Source organism: Henckelia pumila, chromosome 4 (assembly GCF_033568475.1).
Source record: "Henckelia pumila isolate YLH828 chromosome 4, ASM3356847v2, whole genome shotgun sequence".
NCBI classification, from domain to species: Eukaryota; Viridiplantae; Streptophyta; class Magnoliopsida; order Lamiales; family Gesneriaceae; genus Henckelia; species Henckelia pumila.
Window position 1 is genome coordinate 124,054,817 of NC_133123.1, and position 19,062 is coordinate 124,073,878.

The 19,062-nt window shown below is 33.1% G+C and overlaps 2 protein-coding genes across 2 annotated transcripts; one reads left to right on the forward strand and one right to left on the reverse strand.

Moving 5' to 3' along the window:
• Positions 1-267: 267 nt before the first annotated feature.
• Positions 268-2,136, reverse strand: LOC140861673 (uncharacterized). The gene has a single exon (XM_073264693.1). It carries the CDS (start codon positions 2,134-2,136, stop codon positions 268-270), a length of 1,869 nt encoding a protein of 622 aa, XP_073120794.1.
• Positions 2,137-3,502: 1,366 nt separating this feature from the next.
• On the forward strand, positions 3,503-7,698 carry LOC140861674 (receptor-like protein EIX2). Its single transcript, XM_073264694.1, has 3 exons — positions 3,503-3,620; positions 3,795-4,801; positions 6,379-7,698. The coding sequence occupies exons 1-3, from the start codon at positions 3,503-3,505 to the stop codon at positions 7,696-7,698; spliced, it is 2,445 nt and encodes an 814-aa protein (XP_073120795.1).
• The last annotated feature ends 11,364 nt before the right edge of the window (positions 7,699-19,062 follow it).

Sequence of the window (19,062 nt, forward strand, 5' to 3'; positions counted from 1 at the left end):
TCCCAGTGGCCAAAAATGGTCTACCCAAAATAAGAGGAATCTCACGATCCTCTTCCATATCCAAAACAACAAAGTCCACCGGGAAAATAAATTTATCGACTTCACTAAGACATCTTCTACAATTTCCCTAGGGTATTTAATTGATCTATCTGCCAACTGTAGGGAAATTGTAGTTGGTTTCACCTCACCAATTCCTAAATTCTCAAAACAAGAATAGGGAATCAAATTAATTCTTGCACCAAGATAACACAAAGCTTTTCTAAAAAATTAATTTCCTATGGTGCAAGGAATAGAGAAGCTACCAGGATCCTTAAGCTTCGGAGGTAATTTGTTTTGTAAAATTGAAGAGCATTCCTCCGAAAGCTTCACTGTCTCAAAATCCACCAGTTTCCTCTTGTTTGATAAAATTTCTTTTAAAAATTTAGCATAAGAGGGCATTTGAGCTAAAGCTTCTGCAAACGGGATATTAATATGCAACTTCTTAAAAATCTCTAGAAATTTTGAAAATTGAGTATCAAGTTGCAGTTGCTTTGCTCTTTGGGGAAAAGGGAGGGAATTTATATCAATATCAACATTTGAGTTCAGAGACTTACCTTTCTCCCTCGAGTTCTCGCCTTGCTGCTTGGCTGATGCTTCCTCCTTTTCAGATTTTTTGACCTCAGCATCCTCCTTCTTTACCTGTTCAGCTACTATGACTGCATTGACGCCCTTTGGATTTTTTTCTGTGTCACTAGGAAGTGAACCTGGCGCCCGTGTAGCGAACTGGTTTGCCAACTGTCCCAACTGGGTTTCCACTCTTTGCATCATGGCATCGTGATTCTGCCATCTCATCTCATTCCCCGCTATGTACTTTGCAAGCATGTCTTCCAGATTTGACTTATTCTCAGATGGCTTAAAGCCTGGCGGCATAGAAGGTCCAGCACCTTGTGGAGGTCTAACTGCTTGTTGAGGAGGCCTTTGCTGTGCAGGCTGCTGTGGTGGATTAAAATGTAGAGGCTCAACAGAATTTTCAGCCTGTTTCCACCCAAAATTTGGGTGACTTCTCCAACCCGGATTATATGAGAAACTGTATGGATTAAACTGCTGTCGCCCTTGGTTCCCCACATAATTAACTGAATCACCTTCAAAAACTGGAGGTCCATCAAAAAATGAATCTGGCATGTATGGAATGCCACTCGCTGATCCTTCAACTGCCTCAGTGCTTCCCATGACTTGATTCACCTGATTTGATGGTGCAAATTTATTTGCTTGCAGTTGAGATACTTGATGAGTCAGTCCATCAAGTTTTGCTGTAATTGCTGTCAGAGCATCCATCTCTAGAAATCCAACTTTCTTTTCCCTCCTGCTGTCTTGCCAACTAACATTGCTTTCAGCCATATTCGAAATGATTTCAAGTGCTGCTGCAGGAGTTTTTATATAGAGGCTGCCATTGGCAGCTGCATCAAGCATGGAACGCACAGATGAATCAACCCCGTAGTAGAAAGTCTCTACTTGTTGGCCTATGGAGAGATCGTGTACTGGACATACTCTCAACATCTTTTTAAATCTCGACCATGCGGCATTCTGTGATTCTCCATCTTTCTGCCTAAACGACATAATTGCATTCCGAAGTTGTGTAACTTTGGTGGGTGGAAAATACTTATGCATGAAAACTTCAACCAAACCATCCCAAGTATTAATTGATCCCTCTGGCAAATCTCGCAGCCACTCTATCGCTTCTCCTTGTAGAGAAAACGGAAAGAGCCTCAACCGAACAGCATCAGCAGTCACTCCATTAAATTTGAAGGTGTCACAGATTGACAAGAATTGCTCCAGATGAGCATTCGGATCCTCAGAAGGCGTGCCTCCAAATCTGACTTGCATCTGAATCATCTGGATGATGGCTGGTTTAAGTTCAAAAGTATTCGCCTGAACTGCAGGGCAAACAATGCTGGATCCATATCCTCCAACTAATGGTCGATGAAGGTCCATCAGAGTGCGGTTGTTCTCTTCTTCAGCCATATCTTCTAACTCCTCTTCAGATTCAAAATTAAGGGCTAAGTTATGCCGTCTTCGTTCTCTACGTATACGACGAAGAGTGCTTTCAATCTCTAAATCAAGCGGTATGAGGTCTTCAGAATCTCGAGCACGGCTCATATAACATGAGATATTCCTGAAAAAATTAAAGTGCACAAATCAACCACATGAATAAAAATTAAACAAAAAAAAAAAAAAGAACCTAGTCTCAAATAAATAATCAATCCTAATAGTAAACAAATAGTCCCCGGCAACCGCGCCAAAAACTTGACCGACGATTTCGGTTGGGAAAAATTCTAGCAAATGAACTAGGTCAAGTTATAATATAGTTGGACAGAGTCCAAGTCGATCCCACAGATACTAACGTTTAAATACTAAGATATAGACTATTCAAATTAATCTAGGCTAATTAAAATAAAGGATTTTTATAAATTAAATACTAATTAAAATAAAATAAATTATCTAAAGCAAAAGTTTAAATTAAATTAAATGAACATAAAAGCTTTAAGACTGATTCAAATTTTAGGAAAATGACCAGGAACACACAACGGTACCAGACATCGATAACTGCCACGTATTGGATTTAATCAAACAAAACTCATTCATATTCACGACGAAATTCCCTAGAATAATTATTAATCTATTTCTAGAATTAATAACCCTATTTTCATTTAACAGTCCAATTATTTCTAATTGAATTTAATTAAACAAAAACGCATTCACGAGTTATGGAATTTCAGCTTTCGCCTAAAATCGCACACTGAAACCGAATACTATTTCTAGTCGGTTTAACCATGTGTTAATCAATATTTTTGAAGCTAATTTCAATCTTTTCTTTTTCAAGTCCAGATCGAACGACATACATGAAATTAATTGGCCAGATTAAAAGCAAGAATTATGCACAAACATTAATCAATAAATATTCCATAAATCAAAATTCAATAAATCCGTTCCATGAACAAAAATCAATAGTCTGGCCCTATTGTGGCCCCGGTCAAAAGACGACTACTCCATAATAATAAAATCAAACAAAAGTTTCATGTTTGAATTCATAATAAAATAAAACAGAAAAAGAAGAAAAGAAAATTCTCAGCAATAGTACCGAATCTTGCTTGCGTTGCGCGTTTCTTCTCTTCCAAGTTCTCAGCCGTCAAATCCCGAAAATATCTCAAAAGTCTATCAGTAAAAAATCAGAAGTTCAAAAGTCCTCTCTAATTAGGGCTTGATTCCCTTTTATAGCTCCTTTATTTTCGTCCAAAATAATATCCAATGTAGCCCAAAATAATCAGAGTTCCAAAATTCCCAAATTCTGCGCGAATTATTTTTTTCCATATTTGCGATGTACACGGACCCCGGACATGGTCCGTGCCTAGGTCCGTGCATTAAAAACTCCAGCCCAAACATTTTACGAAGCCACACGGACCCTCTTCCAGAAGGTGCACGGGGTCCGTGTATTATTTTTCTTCCAATGTCTTTTGCTTCGAACATGCACGGACCCTCTTCCAAAGCATGCACAGGGTCCGTGCTATTTCCTTCCTTCAATTCTCTTGGCGACTTAAGATTTTTCCATGTTCTCCGGCCAAGTTCCAACGTGGCATTGAATTGTTTGATTTTTTCTTCAATATTCAGTTGTTCTCAATTCTTAGTCAAACCTACAAACATAGAAAATATGACGATTTATGCACAAAACTCGGAATATAAATGCCAGATAAGCACGAATACGACAAAATAAAGTGCCAAATAAGCTATAAAATTCGTGCTTATCAACGAGCTTGTAGATGAATTCGGTAGACTCTCTTCTTGGGGAATCGGAAAAGATCAAAGAGAGTGCTGCCAATGGAGTGGTATTCATTGTCATAATCGAACTAATCATATCACGAAGTTGAATCTCAGAGGTCCATCAGAAATAGGAATCGGTTCGGTGCATGCCATTGCTCCTCTGGAAGGTAAGATCAGCTCTTCATTGTTCGAATTGAAGGACTTAACATATCTAGACCTCAGTTGCAATGATTTTGGCAATTCCGGCTTCTTGGAATCCATTGGTTCATTCAACAATCTACGCTATCTGAATCTCTCACGGGTCCATTTCAGTGGACCCATTCCAGGGAACGTTGGAAATCTTTCTAAGTTGATATCTCTTGATCTTAAGTGGAATACTGGGCTCTATAGTGAAAATCTTGATTGGGTCTCTCATCTTCGTTTACTAGAATACCTTGACCTTAGTTGGGTCGACCTCCGTCGTGCTTTGAATTGGCTACAAGCTATCAGTAGATTAGCCTTCATACAAGAACTACACTTTGCAAGAAGTGGACTTCATGATATCCTCACTTCTTCACTACCCTCTATCAATACTTCCACGCCTCTAGCCATCATCGACTTCTCACAAAATTTTGACATCTCATCTTCCACATTCTACTGGTTCTTGAATTTCAGTAGTAGCCTAACTTTCATTGATCTCTCATTGAACAATATAAGTGGTCTCGTTCCCGATGCCTTTGGGGATCATAAGTCCATTGCACATTTGAATCTTGCTTTCAATTCACTCGAAGGTGGGATTCCTAAATCCTTTGGGAATATGAGCCGTTTGACATTCTTGGACTTGGGAGACAACAGTTTAGATGCTCAGCTTTCCGAGGTCATGAAGAACTTGTCGGGGCCGCTGGAGAAGAAACTGCGGTATCTGGACTTGAGCCGAAATATGTTAAGTGGTTCGATACCTGATTTTTCGAGTTTCTCGTTCTTGAACAGACTAGCACTTGGTGGGAATGTCTTAAATGGTTCCATTGTATAAGGATACTTAAATATACCATATTTGACTCATTTAGACCTGTTCTCAAACAATATCGCAAGTGGTGTTCCTGATTTTGTAAGTTCTTCTTTCATTGAAAAAATATATCTTAATGACAATATGTTTGAAAGGAATTAATTATTCCTTGATATCTTTCCATGTTTTGAAAGATTATAATATTGTGTTTTGCCTTTCTAGGATTGATAGTTAATATTGTGTTTCTTATCTATATTCTTGATATATTTTAAACTAGGAATAGTTTTGATTTGAATTGAGATAATATAATATTCCTAGATTTAAAATATGGTTGATTGGATTATAGAATGATATTTCCTATATTTGAAAGAGTTTAAATATTTATATATTTACTTGATTATTTTGTAGGAGATATTATTCACTTATCATAATATATCTGTATCTCCTAACTTATTTTTATTTCCTTATCTTTATAGATTGATTCGAGTTTGAAAGGAAAAAAAGATCAAGGTTTATTGGAGATAAGATTGTTCAAGCTTAATTTGGTGTCCTTCACGTTGAATAAATAGGAGAGCTGATCGAGAAGCGTGAAGTGCAGAACGTAGTGCAGAATAGAGCGAGCGAGAGCAGAGAAACACATATACTGCACAAGAGAGAGTTTCACGTCGAAAATTCAGAGACTCATTCATGAGAAATCAAGAGCTCTGAATTACATAAGAAGATTGGAGTTTTCTGTATTGTCGTGAAGCTTTTCGAGAACACTTGAAGATTACACTTGCAAGAGTGTTGATCGAAAGACCTTTTGTGGTTCTCGAATTTCGGCAATCAGGATCAATTCCTTTTGGTTTTATCGTTTTGCTTTTCGTGATTTCCGTTGATGCCTTGATGGTTTGAGAGCACTGAAGATTGGTGATCGAAGTTGTGTTGCTCTCGTATTTTGGCATCAAGGATCAACTCCTATCTTGGGTTTTCTTGTTCTACTTTCAGTAGACTTTTAAGGGAGTTGTTTTTATTTATTCTTTATTTTCTCACATGATTGAGAAAATTTATTTTTGAAATAATTCACTATTTTTAGAGTTTGTAAAACTCTTTGATTGTTTTCTAGTGAAAGTTTTGCCCTGAGGCGCTGCAAGAGTATTTTATACTCTTGCTTAAATATTTGATTCTGATTTGTTTGGTTGCTTATCTATTTTATTCATTGCTTTCAAAAATTCTGATACATGTTAATCAAGGTGTTATTGAAGATGTTGTCAACACCTAGTGACAACATCTGAATCTGTTTTATGTGCAACCTTTTATTACTTTAGTACTTGTGCATATTTACTCTTGATTATTTTTATTGTTGGTTTACTGTTAGTTTCCTGTTACTATTCACGTTTTAATATTTCCGCTGCATGTTGTGTAGGATGTTGTCAACACCTAGTGACAACATCTGATTCTGATAATTTTTATGAACCAATGTATCCCTTACAATGTTCAATGGACATCTAAGTGAAAGCATCGGAGGCTTATCCGAGTTGGAGGTTCTACGACTTGGTTCGAACCAATTACAAGGCATAGTCACAGAGTCCCATTTGTTGAATCTCTCCCAATTACAGATATTTGATCTGTCAGCTAATCCAATGCTGACCTTAAATTTGAGCATTCATTGGGTTCCTCCATTTCAACTAATAGCCATGAGTCTCTCCCAATGTAAAATAGGACCATATTTCCCAAACTGGCTTCAAGTCCAGACACAATTAGTTTTTCTTGATATATCCTTTACTCAAATCGTAGACACCATTCCATCCTGGTTTGGAAATCTAGCTTCTAAACTATCGTATTTGAACGCATCGAGTAACCAATTACATGGTCTGTTTCCTCATATTCCTACTTTTGATTTGAAGCTCGATATTAAGATCAAGTCACCTTTCAATCAAAACATGCTCTTGAGAAAATTCGATTTATCAGGAAACCAAATTCGAGGTCCCTTGACTTTTTTGTGCGACAACACGGATTGGAGATTACTTGATCTTTCAAATAACTTGTTCTCCAACCAGCTTCCAGATTGTTTTGCCAACTTCAGTGATTTACAGCATCTTAATTTAGCCAACAATCGTTTCATTGGGGAAGTCCCGTTTTCGTTTGGCTCGTCGTGTGGCCTATCTTTGTTGCATTTGCGAAACAATAATTTTTTCGGAGGGATCCCTGTTTCTTTGAGAAACTGCACAAAGTTGGTGATGATTGATATGGGAGAAAATAAGCTAACTGGCAAGTTACCGGACTGGATCGGATATAACTTTTCAAGATTGGTTGTCTTAAGCCTACGGTCCAATGAATTCTATGGTCCCATATCCTCAAGCATGTGTAAACTAGAAAATATGCAAATCTTAGACCTTTCTTCAAACAAAATTTCAGGGGCGATACCGAAATGTGTGCGTGGTCTTTCTGCCATGATCGAGACACCTGGTTATAGCCAGTTTAATCAGTTGAGGGGATTGGCGATTCCGAATGGAAACTTTCTTGCACAATTTAGTGTCTTGGATGGTGCATATTTCATGTGGAAGGGACTTGAGGTTAACTATGTAAACAATGTGGGACTTGTCAATCTTATTGATATCTCGAATAATGAATTACTCGGATATATTCCTTCAGAAATTGTCGAGCTAGTCGGCTTGATTGGACTGAACCTTTCAAGAAACAATCTGATCGGATCCATTCCTCAAGACATTGGCAAGATGAAGTCCTTGAATTTTCTCGATGTTTCAAGAAACAAACTTTGGGGTGAAATTCCCACAAGTCTGTCTGAATTGAGTCGCCTAGGAGTTTTGAACTTGTCATACAACAACTTATGGGGTGAAATTCCACAGAGCTCTCACATGCTGACTTTCGACGAGTTTTCCTACACAGGAAATACCGGTCTATGTGGGCGCCCATAGCCACTCGAAAGATCATGCACCTGGGATCGTCAAGATCCAAAACTCACTGCTGATAACAACACAATGAAGTATCCGAAAGACGATGATCAGTTCATTACTCCCGGATTTTATATGTCTATGGGGCTTGGTTTCGTCTTTGGATTTTGGGGAGTAATCTTTGGAACAATATTACTCAACAAATCAATCAGATATTGAACGTTATTGTTTGTACGTCAAAGTAGAGATAAGGAAGGCCCCGTCTCCGCTGATATGTTTCAAATCAATTAGAACTTGATTATCTATTTCTATTTTATCTATTTTTATTTTTATTATGTATAAAAAGATTCTGAATTTATAACTTTGCATTCAAATTGCCACAAATTTGGGAAAATTATTCAAAAGAAAATAAGGACAAAAAATAGATTAAAAAATTTAGTTAAACCGTAGGATGATGTGATAATCAGCTCTCTTCAGAAGAAAGAAGCCGCCACTTGAAAACCCTTCGAGATTTTCTACAAAGAGTGGTTCGCCACCCTCGCCGACACTCTCCTCCTCCTCCGCTCCTACTACGAGAACATGGAGCTCGCCGCCGTTGAAGACGTGGCTCAATGCCATCAAATAATGATATACATGGCATCCTTCCTGAATCTTTTTACAAGCTCCAATAGTGTTGGATCTACCCTCCTTTACTTCATTTATTTTCCTCCCAATTTTTCTCTTTTTTTTATAATTCAATTTATCAATTTTATCTATTTCAAAAAATATATATTTTATACCCAATAATTTTGATAAGTGAAAATGACTCACATGTGAATCAATAATAATTTACAATATTCAAACAATAATTCAGTCCAAATTATATGAATATGAAATTAAACATAAGAATATTTATTATTACTAGTAAACAGCACGTGCGATGCACGTGGTGACACTTTGTTTATATAATATATCTATTAATTATTTTTTATAATTATTGAGATTTTCACGGCTTTATAATAAAAATCATATAAACTTTAATTATTTATTATAAAAATCAACTAAAATAATACAATGATCATTTTTTTTCATTTTTAGTCATGTTAATGGTGAATTTGTATTTTCAATCATGTAACGTGAATGTTTTCATTTTTAGTCATATTACTATGCATTTTTATTTTTAATCATGTCACTTGTATATTGTTTTTATTTTGATCATTTAACTCGCATGTTTTTTTTTTGGGTTCTCTTTTGATATATAAATTTTTATTTATAGTCATTTAACTTGCATATTATTTTTATTATTTTTCATTTAACTTGTATTATATTCATATATATTTTTATATGATCTTGTGTAAATAAAATTGCAAATTTGTTATTTCACAATGATAAAACTTTACCCTTTTATTCATACTTTTAGATAGATAGATAGATAGATAGATAGATAGATAGATATATAGATAGATTTCACAATGAAAAAATTTTACTTTTTTTATTCACATTTTTAGGTAGGTAATAGATTTAATTTATACTCCTACATTAATTTCATAAATATATGTTTTTAACTCTAACTTTTAGTATTATTATCGTAAATTTTAGTTTTTAGTTTTGTTCTTTTCAAGATTTATATTCTTATATTTTTTTAATTCTAACTTTTTATATTAATACCGTAAGTTTTTGTTAGGATCGAAATATGTGTAGGGGGGGGGGGTGAATACACAATTAAAAAATTTCAGAGAATTTCGATCTGATTTGTTAGAATCAGATGAAAGTTTTGTTTGCTTAAAACTTTTGATCTGCTTGAAAGATTCTGACCAAGTCAGGCGGAAGTAATCTTCCTTGTAGATTGAACACTTATAAGAACTAATGCAGATGAAATGGAATAAAAGCAGTAGAGAGATAGATTTGTTTCTGGATGTTCGGAGATGAATTCTCCTACATCACCCTTTCTTCTGTTTCCAGAAGGATTCCACTAGAAGACTTTGACTTATACAATCCCTTTGTACAAATCCAATCCAATCAATCTTTTGAAAGGAACTCCTAGCAATATTCTAACTCAAAGCAGAACAACTTTTCTACTTAAAGTTTACAAAATGAAGCAACAGAGTATGCTTCGTTGATTTGATCTGGAAAGCTATATGACTTTGATCTGGATCGAATTGAAATATTTCTTTGAGCTTTGATTGATCTGGGAGATATTATAACTCAGAGTATCGAGACTTTGATCTGATAAGTTTCTGGGTTTGAGTGAAGGCTATTTCAAAATTCGATTGCTTTGTAATTTTCACTCCTTGGTCTCGTATCTTCAATCTTCGAAATACTTGTATATATAGTCATCAAAAAGTAATCAGTGAGCCGCCAACACTTTCTGATTTTGAGCCGCCAGCATATCTCATAAATGGCTCACAAATCTTGACTTAGAGTGAAGGCCGATCAACGTTCAAAATCTCATTAAATGAGTTTGTCGTTTTCTTCAATGATAGCAACGGGTAGATTTTTGACAAGGCTTCGATCTGGTTGTTGACCATTTTAGATCTTGTGTCAATCGCTCCGGTGTAGTTTGATCTGCATCACGTTACTTTGATCTGACAACTTTCATAGAGATCTTTATTCTTTAATATTTGATGGGTCCGATTAATTTATTTACTTGGTTTTGTTTTGACTTTATAATCACCGAAATTTTAGAGTTTGATTCTCCAACATTTTAATTTTTTTTCTTTTGTTCTTTTAAAAATTTATTTATCTATTTGATTAGTTGCAACTCAATTATGCCACAAACTAAAATTTAGCTTATTCTTATATATTTTTATATTGCCTAACATTACATAAGGTGTAATAAATAAAAACAAATTGTTAAAAATGAAAAAATACTTATCTTTAGAAAATAATAATTAAAAAATGAATTATTTAATCGTATTAATGGACGCATTAGTTGATGAAAGTGTATAATATATTTATGGATATTAATATTTACATATAAAATAATAAAAATATTTATTTAATTTTATGTTCTAACTAAAATGTTGTTTTTACTTTTATATATCTATATATTTTTATATGACCTTACTTATAGTGTAAATAAAACAGCAAAAATGTTATTTCACAATGGTAAAATTTTATCCTTTTATTCATACTTTTAAATGGGTAAAGTAATAGATTATTAAATATACATGATTTTATTTTAATAATTTCGGTGAAAATATTTTTTATTTGTCAAACAAATATATATATATATATATATATATATATATATATATTCAATTTATATATAATTTTTTATATTTTTAAAGCATTATGTAGAAAATTTCAATACAATTAATCGAAATAATACACAATCTAAGGACAAAATAGAAAATTTAGAGTGAAAATATTTATTATGTTAATTGTTTTAGATTGAAATAATAAACACTTTAATAAAATAAATATTTATTATCTTTAATAATTTTAATAAATAGATATTTTTATTTTTCATCATCTAATAATTTTTATGTTATCAAAAAAATACACAATATAATAAAATAAATATTTATTATCTTTAATAATTTTAATAAATAGATATTTTTTTCCAACATCTAATCATTTTTATTTTAGTTTTTTTAGATTTTTCTAAGAATTATGTACGATAAAATATTATTTCTCTAATTTATTTTTATTATCAAATTTTTATTCAATTTTGATGTATTGCTGTTTTCAAATTTTTTTAAAAGTATGTTGTAACCAAATTTTATTTTTCTTTTGTATATATATTTTTTTAAAAAACCACTTTGATGCTCACGTGTTTTAAATTTTTTTTTCTCAAATTTATAGAAAATAATTCAAATCAATTCACTTAAGGTGAAGTTTTATAATTAAATAAGATGTGAATTAACACAATATATTTTTAATAACAAATAAATTATATAAAAATAATTTATTCTTTGATTGCATTTATATTCTAATAGTATATGATTAACTTTATAAATTTAGTATGATATTTAGAAAATCAATTAACACGTGTCTCGTACGTTAGACACGTGAAAATCATGTATTAGATATAACATAAGACAAATAATAAATTTAAATTTATTCACCTTTTAAAAAAATTAAAATAAGTAATAATAAAAATTTTGAATAATATTCATTTGTTTTATTTTTTTAAAGATATAGTAAATTTATAATATTTGATAAAGTTTTATGTTTGAGTCTCAAATTTATTTAGATAAATGTTCATGGATTACATTTTGACATTTATTTTTTGAAAATTGCTTTTTTGATTCTATAAGTTTCTTTGTTTGTAATTCTGATACTCTGTGTTATCAAATTTCAAAGTCTATTGTATTTGTTTTGTTTTGTTTTATTTTTTATTTTTTACGATTTTAAAGTCTTTTTTTCGATGTGATACGTACTTTTGTAGCGTAGACGTTTATAGTATTGCATCAGCATTTTTGATGAAAAATAGCTAAAATTGCCAAAAATTGAAATACGCAAGACGAACTGAAACTGAGATTTCGATATCGCTAAAAATCATCTATATCTGTTAAGTTCCTGTGTTTCAAATTTTGGATATAAACGCCTACAAAAACACGTATAGATAAGGGGATGTGCTTAAACTTGAAAACATGGGGATATAACTTTATAAGTGCTACAGATTTGAAAACACAAAGAGTTAATAGATAATTCATTTTTCATCCATGTCTTTAAGACTCTTGAGAGTTCATAGGGGTAATTATCTGATATGAAAATATAGACCCAAAATCATAATTTGCAAATATTAGCGGACCAAAATTACAAATTTTTCTTTATTTTTCCATAATTATCTTTGATTTTTTAATATTTATGAATTAAATTTATAATATTTATTTTTATTTAAATTCCAAACTATCCATAAATTTTATATTATATTTTTATTTAATTTTTTACATTCATTTTTCACCAAATTTTCATGCAATTATCTATCAAAAAATTCTCAAATGAAATTTTTTTATTTCTATTCACATTTTTAAAGTTAAAATTATTAAATATACATGATTTTTTAAAAATAATTTCAGTTAAAATATATTTTATTTTTCAAACATATATTCACTTTATACATCAATTTTTATATTTTTAAAATACTGTGTAGAAAATCTCATATCAATACAATTAATCGAATTAATATACAATCTAAAGGCAAAATAAAAAATCCACAGTGAAAAACTTAATCATTCTATTTACACTTTTATAGTCATAATAAAATAAATATATATTGTCTTTAATAATTTTAAATAATTCATGCATATTTTTATTTTCCAACATCTGAATCATTTTTATGTTAATTGTTTTTAGATTTTCCTAAGAATTATGTTTCGATAAAATTTTATTTCTCTAATTTATTTTTATGATCATATATCTATTGAATTATGGTGTATCATTATTTTCAAATATTTTTATAAGTATGTCGTAACTAAATTTTATTTTTTTTATTAGATTTTTTTTTAAAAAATGTGTTTTAAATTTTGTATTCTTAAATTGATAGAAAATAATTCAAACCAATTCATTGAAGTTGAATTTTTATAATTAAATAAGAGGTTAATAGACACAATTTATTTGTAATAACAAAGAAACTATATGAAATAATTTATTTTTTGATTTCACTTATATTGCTATAGTATATGATTAACTTTACAAATGCAATATGATATTTTAATAACCAATTAAAATGTTGTGTCTAAAGAGTTCAAAAAAATTTATATTATTTTTTATTTTCTTTCTAATCTAACATGCTTTTATTAACATATTATCACATTATGAAACTTATCCTTCATAAAATTTATGGTGATGTTATATATCTATATATTATATTAAACACAAATTTTGTAGAAGTGTAAATATTGCTTAAATATTTTAAATGATCAGTTATTTTATTGTCATAGTACAAAAAATATGTGAATTCTTCTATTGATCATATATTTGTTACAATCCTTATGTAATTCATTATCTATTTCAATATGATTAATTCATCTTTTTTATTAGTATCTTACTATTTTAAAACACTGTGTAGAAAATCTAATATCAATACAATTAATCGAATGAGTATACAATCTAAAAGCAAAATAAAAAATCCATAATGAAAAACTTAGTCATTCTATTTACACTTTTATAGTCATAATAAAATAAATATATATTATCTTTAATAATTTTAAAGAATTCATGCATATTTTTATTTTCCAACATCTGAATCATTTTTATGTTAATTGTTTTTTAGATTTTCCTAAGAATTAGGTTTCGATAAAATTTTATTTCTCTAATTTATTTTTATGACCATATATCTATTGAATTATGAAGTATCATTATTTTCAAATATTTTTATAAGTATGTCGTAACCAAATTTTATTTTTTTATTAGATTTTTTTTAAAAAAATGTGTTTTAAATTTTGTATTCTTAAATTGATAAAAATAAATCAAATCAATTCATTGAAAGTGAATTTTTATAATTAAATAAGAGGTGAATAGACACAATTTATTTGTAATAACAAAGAAACTATATGTATTTTTTGATTTCACTTATATTGCTATAGTATATGATTAACTTTACAAATGCAATATGATATTTAAAAATCAATTAAAATGTTGTGTTTAAAGAGTTCAAAAAAAATTTATATTATTTTTTATTTTCTTTCTAATATAGCATGCTTTTATTAATAGATTATCACATTATGAAACTTATTCTTCATAAAATTTATGGTGATGTTATATATCTATATATTATATAAAACACAAATTTTGTGAAATTGTAAATATTGCTTAAATATTTTAAATGATCAGTTATTTTATTGTCATAGTATAAAAAGTATGCATGTGAATTCTTCTATTGCTATATTTGTTACAATCCTTATGTAATTCATTATCTATTTTGTTGAATCCGATATTTTGGTGATAACAAACAACAACTCATTGTATAGGAATGTGCTGCCAACCATTGTATTTCAGGAACCTACTACAACTTCTACCGAAAGCTTGTCAACCGCCTTTGCTCTCGACCGGCTGAAGTCACAAGCCTATCAACTGGCTATCAAGACCAGCAGAGGATAAATCTATCTACCGGAAGCTTGTCAACCGCCTTTGCTCTCGACCGGCTGAAGTCACAAGCCTATCAACTGGCTATCAAGACCAGCAGAGGATAAATCTATCTACCGGAAGCTTGTCAACCGCCTTTATCTCTCGACCGATTGAAGTCACAAGCTTATAGACTGGTTATTCAAACCAGCAGAGGACAAATATCTCTACCGGTAGAATGCCAACTGCCTATCTAGATATCTCGAGACAAGTACCTATGACAAGATGTTCTTTGCAGGATCTTTTATTAAAAGCAGAACCGGCGTTTCAGAAGATTTGTTGACTCCTGCAAATCAAGACAACAGGTTGTACCAAAATGGCAAAAACACAGAATGACTGCAGATAAAGCATTCGACCGTTTATTCCAGTTTTGGACCCTGGAAGTTGTCTGCAGTGTACGATCCTCATGCAGAATCATCAATGCATTTATGAGCATTAAATGTGCATTCAATGCAGCATCAGAACGTTCAAAATAAAGACGTTGATGATTGACCTATATAAAGGGAAGATTGCTCAAACAACAAAAACAAGTGATACGAGACAACGAAGAGAGACAAGCAACTCAGAAAAATTTCAATCACTTGACTAATATCAGAAGTCCTCATCTGATATACTTGAGCACACTTACAAGATCAATCATCTGCTGCTCAAATAAACCCTCGCCTACAGTTCACATATCTGATCGTCAAGGATCATCCTAGGGTTTTCAAGCCTCTCGACCGCTCTGCAGTCTGAGAAGCTCAACTCAACTATACTCAGTGTTGAAGAGACTTGAAGCTGCTCTGAAAGCTTCCACCAGTCTGATAAGAACTGAGAATCTTATCTGTGTAAATCTAGGAGTTTCGGATTAGGCATTGGATAAGTCCTAAGTCTGAAGTGGGTGTATTACAAGACGTTGTAATAACCAAAGTCTTCTAGTGAATTCCTTCCTAAGTGGAAGAAGGGGAGACGTAGAAGGATTAAGCCTTCGAACTTCCATAAAATCGTGCTTTAGCATTTACTGCCACTTATCTCACATCCTGCTCATACATTGCATTATAAACTTTGCATCACTAAAACCTCTGAACTATTTCCGCACTATTTAAGTTGTTCAAAACGTTTTAGAAGTTGAGAAAACTGATTAAGTGAACTAAACTTCACTTGATCATTTTAAAGAAGTAGAAGAAAAGTTTCAGAGTGTATTCACCCCCCCCTCTACCCTCTGAACCGATCCCAACAAGTGGTATCAGAGCGGGTTCCTTTCTCAACTGCTGATCTGAAGTTTTCAAATCATGACTTCTTTCAACAGAATTCCTATGTTTTCTAAAGAAGAGTATGATGATTGGAAAATTCGCATGCAGGCACATCTTGCAGCACAGGATGATGACATGCTATATGTCATAACAGACGGTCCTATCAAAATTATGAAGGTCAACCCAGCTCTAGCCGATGGTGCAGGACAAATGATTGAGAAACCAAGAGCTGAGTGGACCACTGAGGACAAAAAGAAGGCCAATCTTGACAATGTGGCCCGGGACATCCTATACAAAACACTGGACAAGAATATGTTCAGCAAAATCAAGTCATGTTCCACAGCAAAGGAGATTTGGGAGAAGCTCACTCAGCTGTGTGAAGGGAATGACCAGACAAAGGAAAACAAGCTCACTCTGGCCATTCAAAAATATGACAACGCCAAAATGAAGCCAGGGGAAACCATGGCTGAATTTGATGAACGGTTCAGTAGTATCATCTGTGATCTTACTGCTTTAGGTAAAACTTATACTAACCGAGAAATTGCTGTGAAGGTTATGAGAGCTCTGCCCAAAGAATGGGAGATCAAGACAGTGGCCATGAGAGAGTCAAAAGACTTGAGCAAGGTTGAACTGCATGATCTCTTTGCTGATCTCAAAGCCTACGAGTTCGAGCTCAACATGAGAACAGAAGATGAACCATCCACATCTCAACCAACCAAGGCCTTAACCTCAACCGTGATACGTCCACCGGTCGAGGAACCTCCAAAGAGATCAGCTGAGCAAATCAGCAATGAAGCCATGACACTCTTTGTCAAGAAATTTGGTAAATTTATGCGTAAAAACAATTCTAAATTTAAAAATTATCATAAATCGGACCATACAAACGATGGTCCTACTTGTTTTAACTGTGGAAAGCCAGGCCATTTCATTGCAGACTGCACCAAGCCTAAGAACAATGATCAGAAGCAATTCTCCGAAAGAAGAAGGGGTAAGGAGGATAAAAGGACGTTTAGAAAAGGAAAAGACCAAAGGGTTCTAGTAGCAGATGAAAGCAAAAGCAAGTGGGCTGAGTCTGACTCTGACAACTCCAATACCGGAAGCTCTTCAGATGACAGCGATGATGAAAAAGTGGAATGCCTTATGGCCGACATCGAAGAAGAAGCTGAGGAGGTATTTGACTTTGGCTCACCTGAATTTACTCACAGTGATTTAGTTACTGCTTTACACGAAATGGCTAATGAATACAAAGCATTATCCAAGGAGTTCGAGGAAGTAAAGGCAGAAAGAGCTAATCTAAAAGATAAGTCAAGCAAATCAAGCTGCATGCAGCAAAAAGAGCTTGATGGTCTTAAGGTCAAGCTAAGTCTGCTGGCTACTGAGAACGACACCTTGAAAAGAGTATTCCAAGCTACCTTGATTGAAAATAAAAAACTACTTGAAACCATTAAGGCTTGGAATAAATCTTCGGTAACCATTGACAAGATTCAAGAAATCCAAAGACCGGTACATGATAAAACCGGTCTAGGGTTTGGAACAAATGAACAGTCTATGGAATCCTGTATTCAGTCAAGCCTGGACAAAGGCAATCTTAACAAAATAAGATTTGTCAGGTCCAGCACGATATATGAACACGATGAGTGCAGCTTTGACAAAAATCAGAAAGTATCGAACGAACGAAGCTCTAAGCATAAAGGGCTGGGATATGTGGATCCCCAGACCTCTAATCAAAGAGGAACTTGGATCAAACCAAAACCTAATGAAAGAAGAAAGGAAAACCAATCTAATTTCAAAAGGCCATGGAATGAGTCTAACTACTCTAAGAAAATATGGTCAAAGGAGAAGCCTTACCAGTACTTTAATTGCAGGCCAGTTCAAAAGAGGTACATGCTAACTGATGAAAATAAAAAAGGCAAGCAGCACACAGCAACCTCACAAGCACACACATTTACTGCCTATCAACCGCACAGATTTCTGGACACACACACGGGCAAACCTGTAAGGGTGTTCCAGGTGTGGGTCCCGAAAGGGCTAATCCGACCTGGACCCTACTAGATATGGGTACCAAAAGTTCTTCACTCTTTGCAGGTACTAAAAGTCCAAACGGGCGAGAAAACCACTTCTATCAAGGACACTACCTGGTATTTAGATAGCGGTTGCTCACGACACATGACAGGGAATCCAGAACTTCTAACAGAAGTGGTGTTGTGCAAAGGACCAAAGATCAGCTTTGGAGACAACTCCAAAGGTAAAACCGTGGGTAAGGGTAAGATCATCCATGGTAACATCATTATTAAAGATGTGTTACTTGTTGACAAACTATGCTATAATTTGATAAGTATTAGTCAACTATGTGACAATGATCATTCGGTCGAGTTTCACAAACACACTTGCCTCATAAAAAATGACAAAGGTGAGACTCTTATGACCGGTGTACGAGACCTAAACACCTACAAGGTAAACTGGTCTTGCTCACATATTTCTTCACCCACTTGTCTTACTGCTCATCATGATAAACATTGGTTGTGGCATAAGCGGTTAAATCATCTAAATTTTAAGTCCATTTTTAACTTGAGGAAGCATGATTTGGTTTCTGGTCTGCCCGAAGGAGATTTTATAAAAGACAAAGTTTGTCCTGCTTGTCAACTAGGAAAGCAGGTGAGAGCAACTTTTAAAAATAAAGGGTGTATGTCTTCTTCCAAATGTTTAGACTTACTTCACATGGACCTATTTGGTCCTATACCAGTAAGAAGCATAGGGGGAATGAGATATGCTCTTGTTGTTATAGATGACTTTTCTCGATTTACTTGGGTCATCTTTCTCTCCTCAAAAGATCAAACCGCACCTCACCTGATTAAGCTTTTTAAACGCTTGCAAAATGAACAATCTACTGTGATAGATAGAATCAGGAGTGATAGAGGGACTGAATTTTTAAACACCACTCTTATGACTTATCTAGATGATCAGGGAATCAAGCATGAGTTGTCAGCTGCTAGATCCCCACAGCAAAATGGGGTGGCTGAAAGAAGGAACCGTACTTTAAAAGAAGCAGCCAGAACTATGATTGCTGATTCAAATGTTTCTCAAAGACTTTGGGCAGAAGCAG

Excerpts from the sequence above, each read along its gene's own strand:
- LOC140861673 (XM_073264693.1), bottom strand. The coding sequence starts at position 2,136 with ATGAGCCGTGCTCGAGATTCTGAAGACCTCATACCGCTTGATTTAGAG.
- LOC140861674 (XM_073264694.1), top strand. The coding sequence starts at position 3,503 with ATGCACGGACCCTCTTCCAAAGCATGCACAGGGTCCGTGCTATTTCCT. Across the intron at positions 3,621-3,794 it reads TTCCAACGTGGCATTGAATT|ATGAATTCGGTAGACTCTCT; the intron begins GTTTGATTTTTT and ends ACGAGCTTGTAG. Across the intron at positions 4,802-6,378 it reads ATGTCTTAAATGGTTCCATT|ATATTTGATCTGTCAGCTAA; the intron begins GTATAAGGATAC and ends TCCCAATTACAG.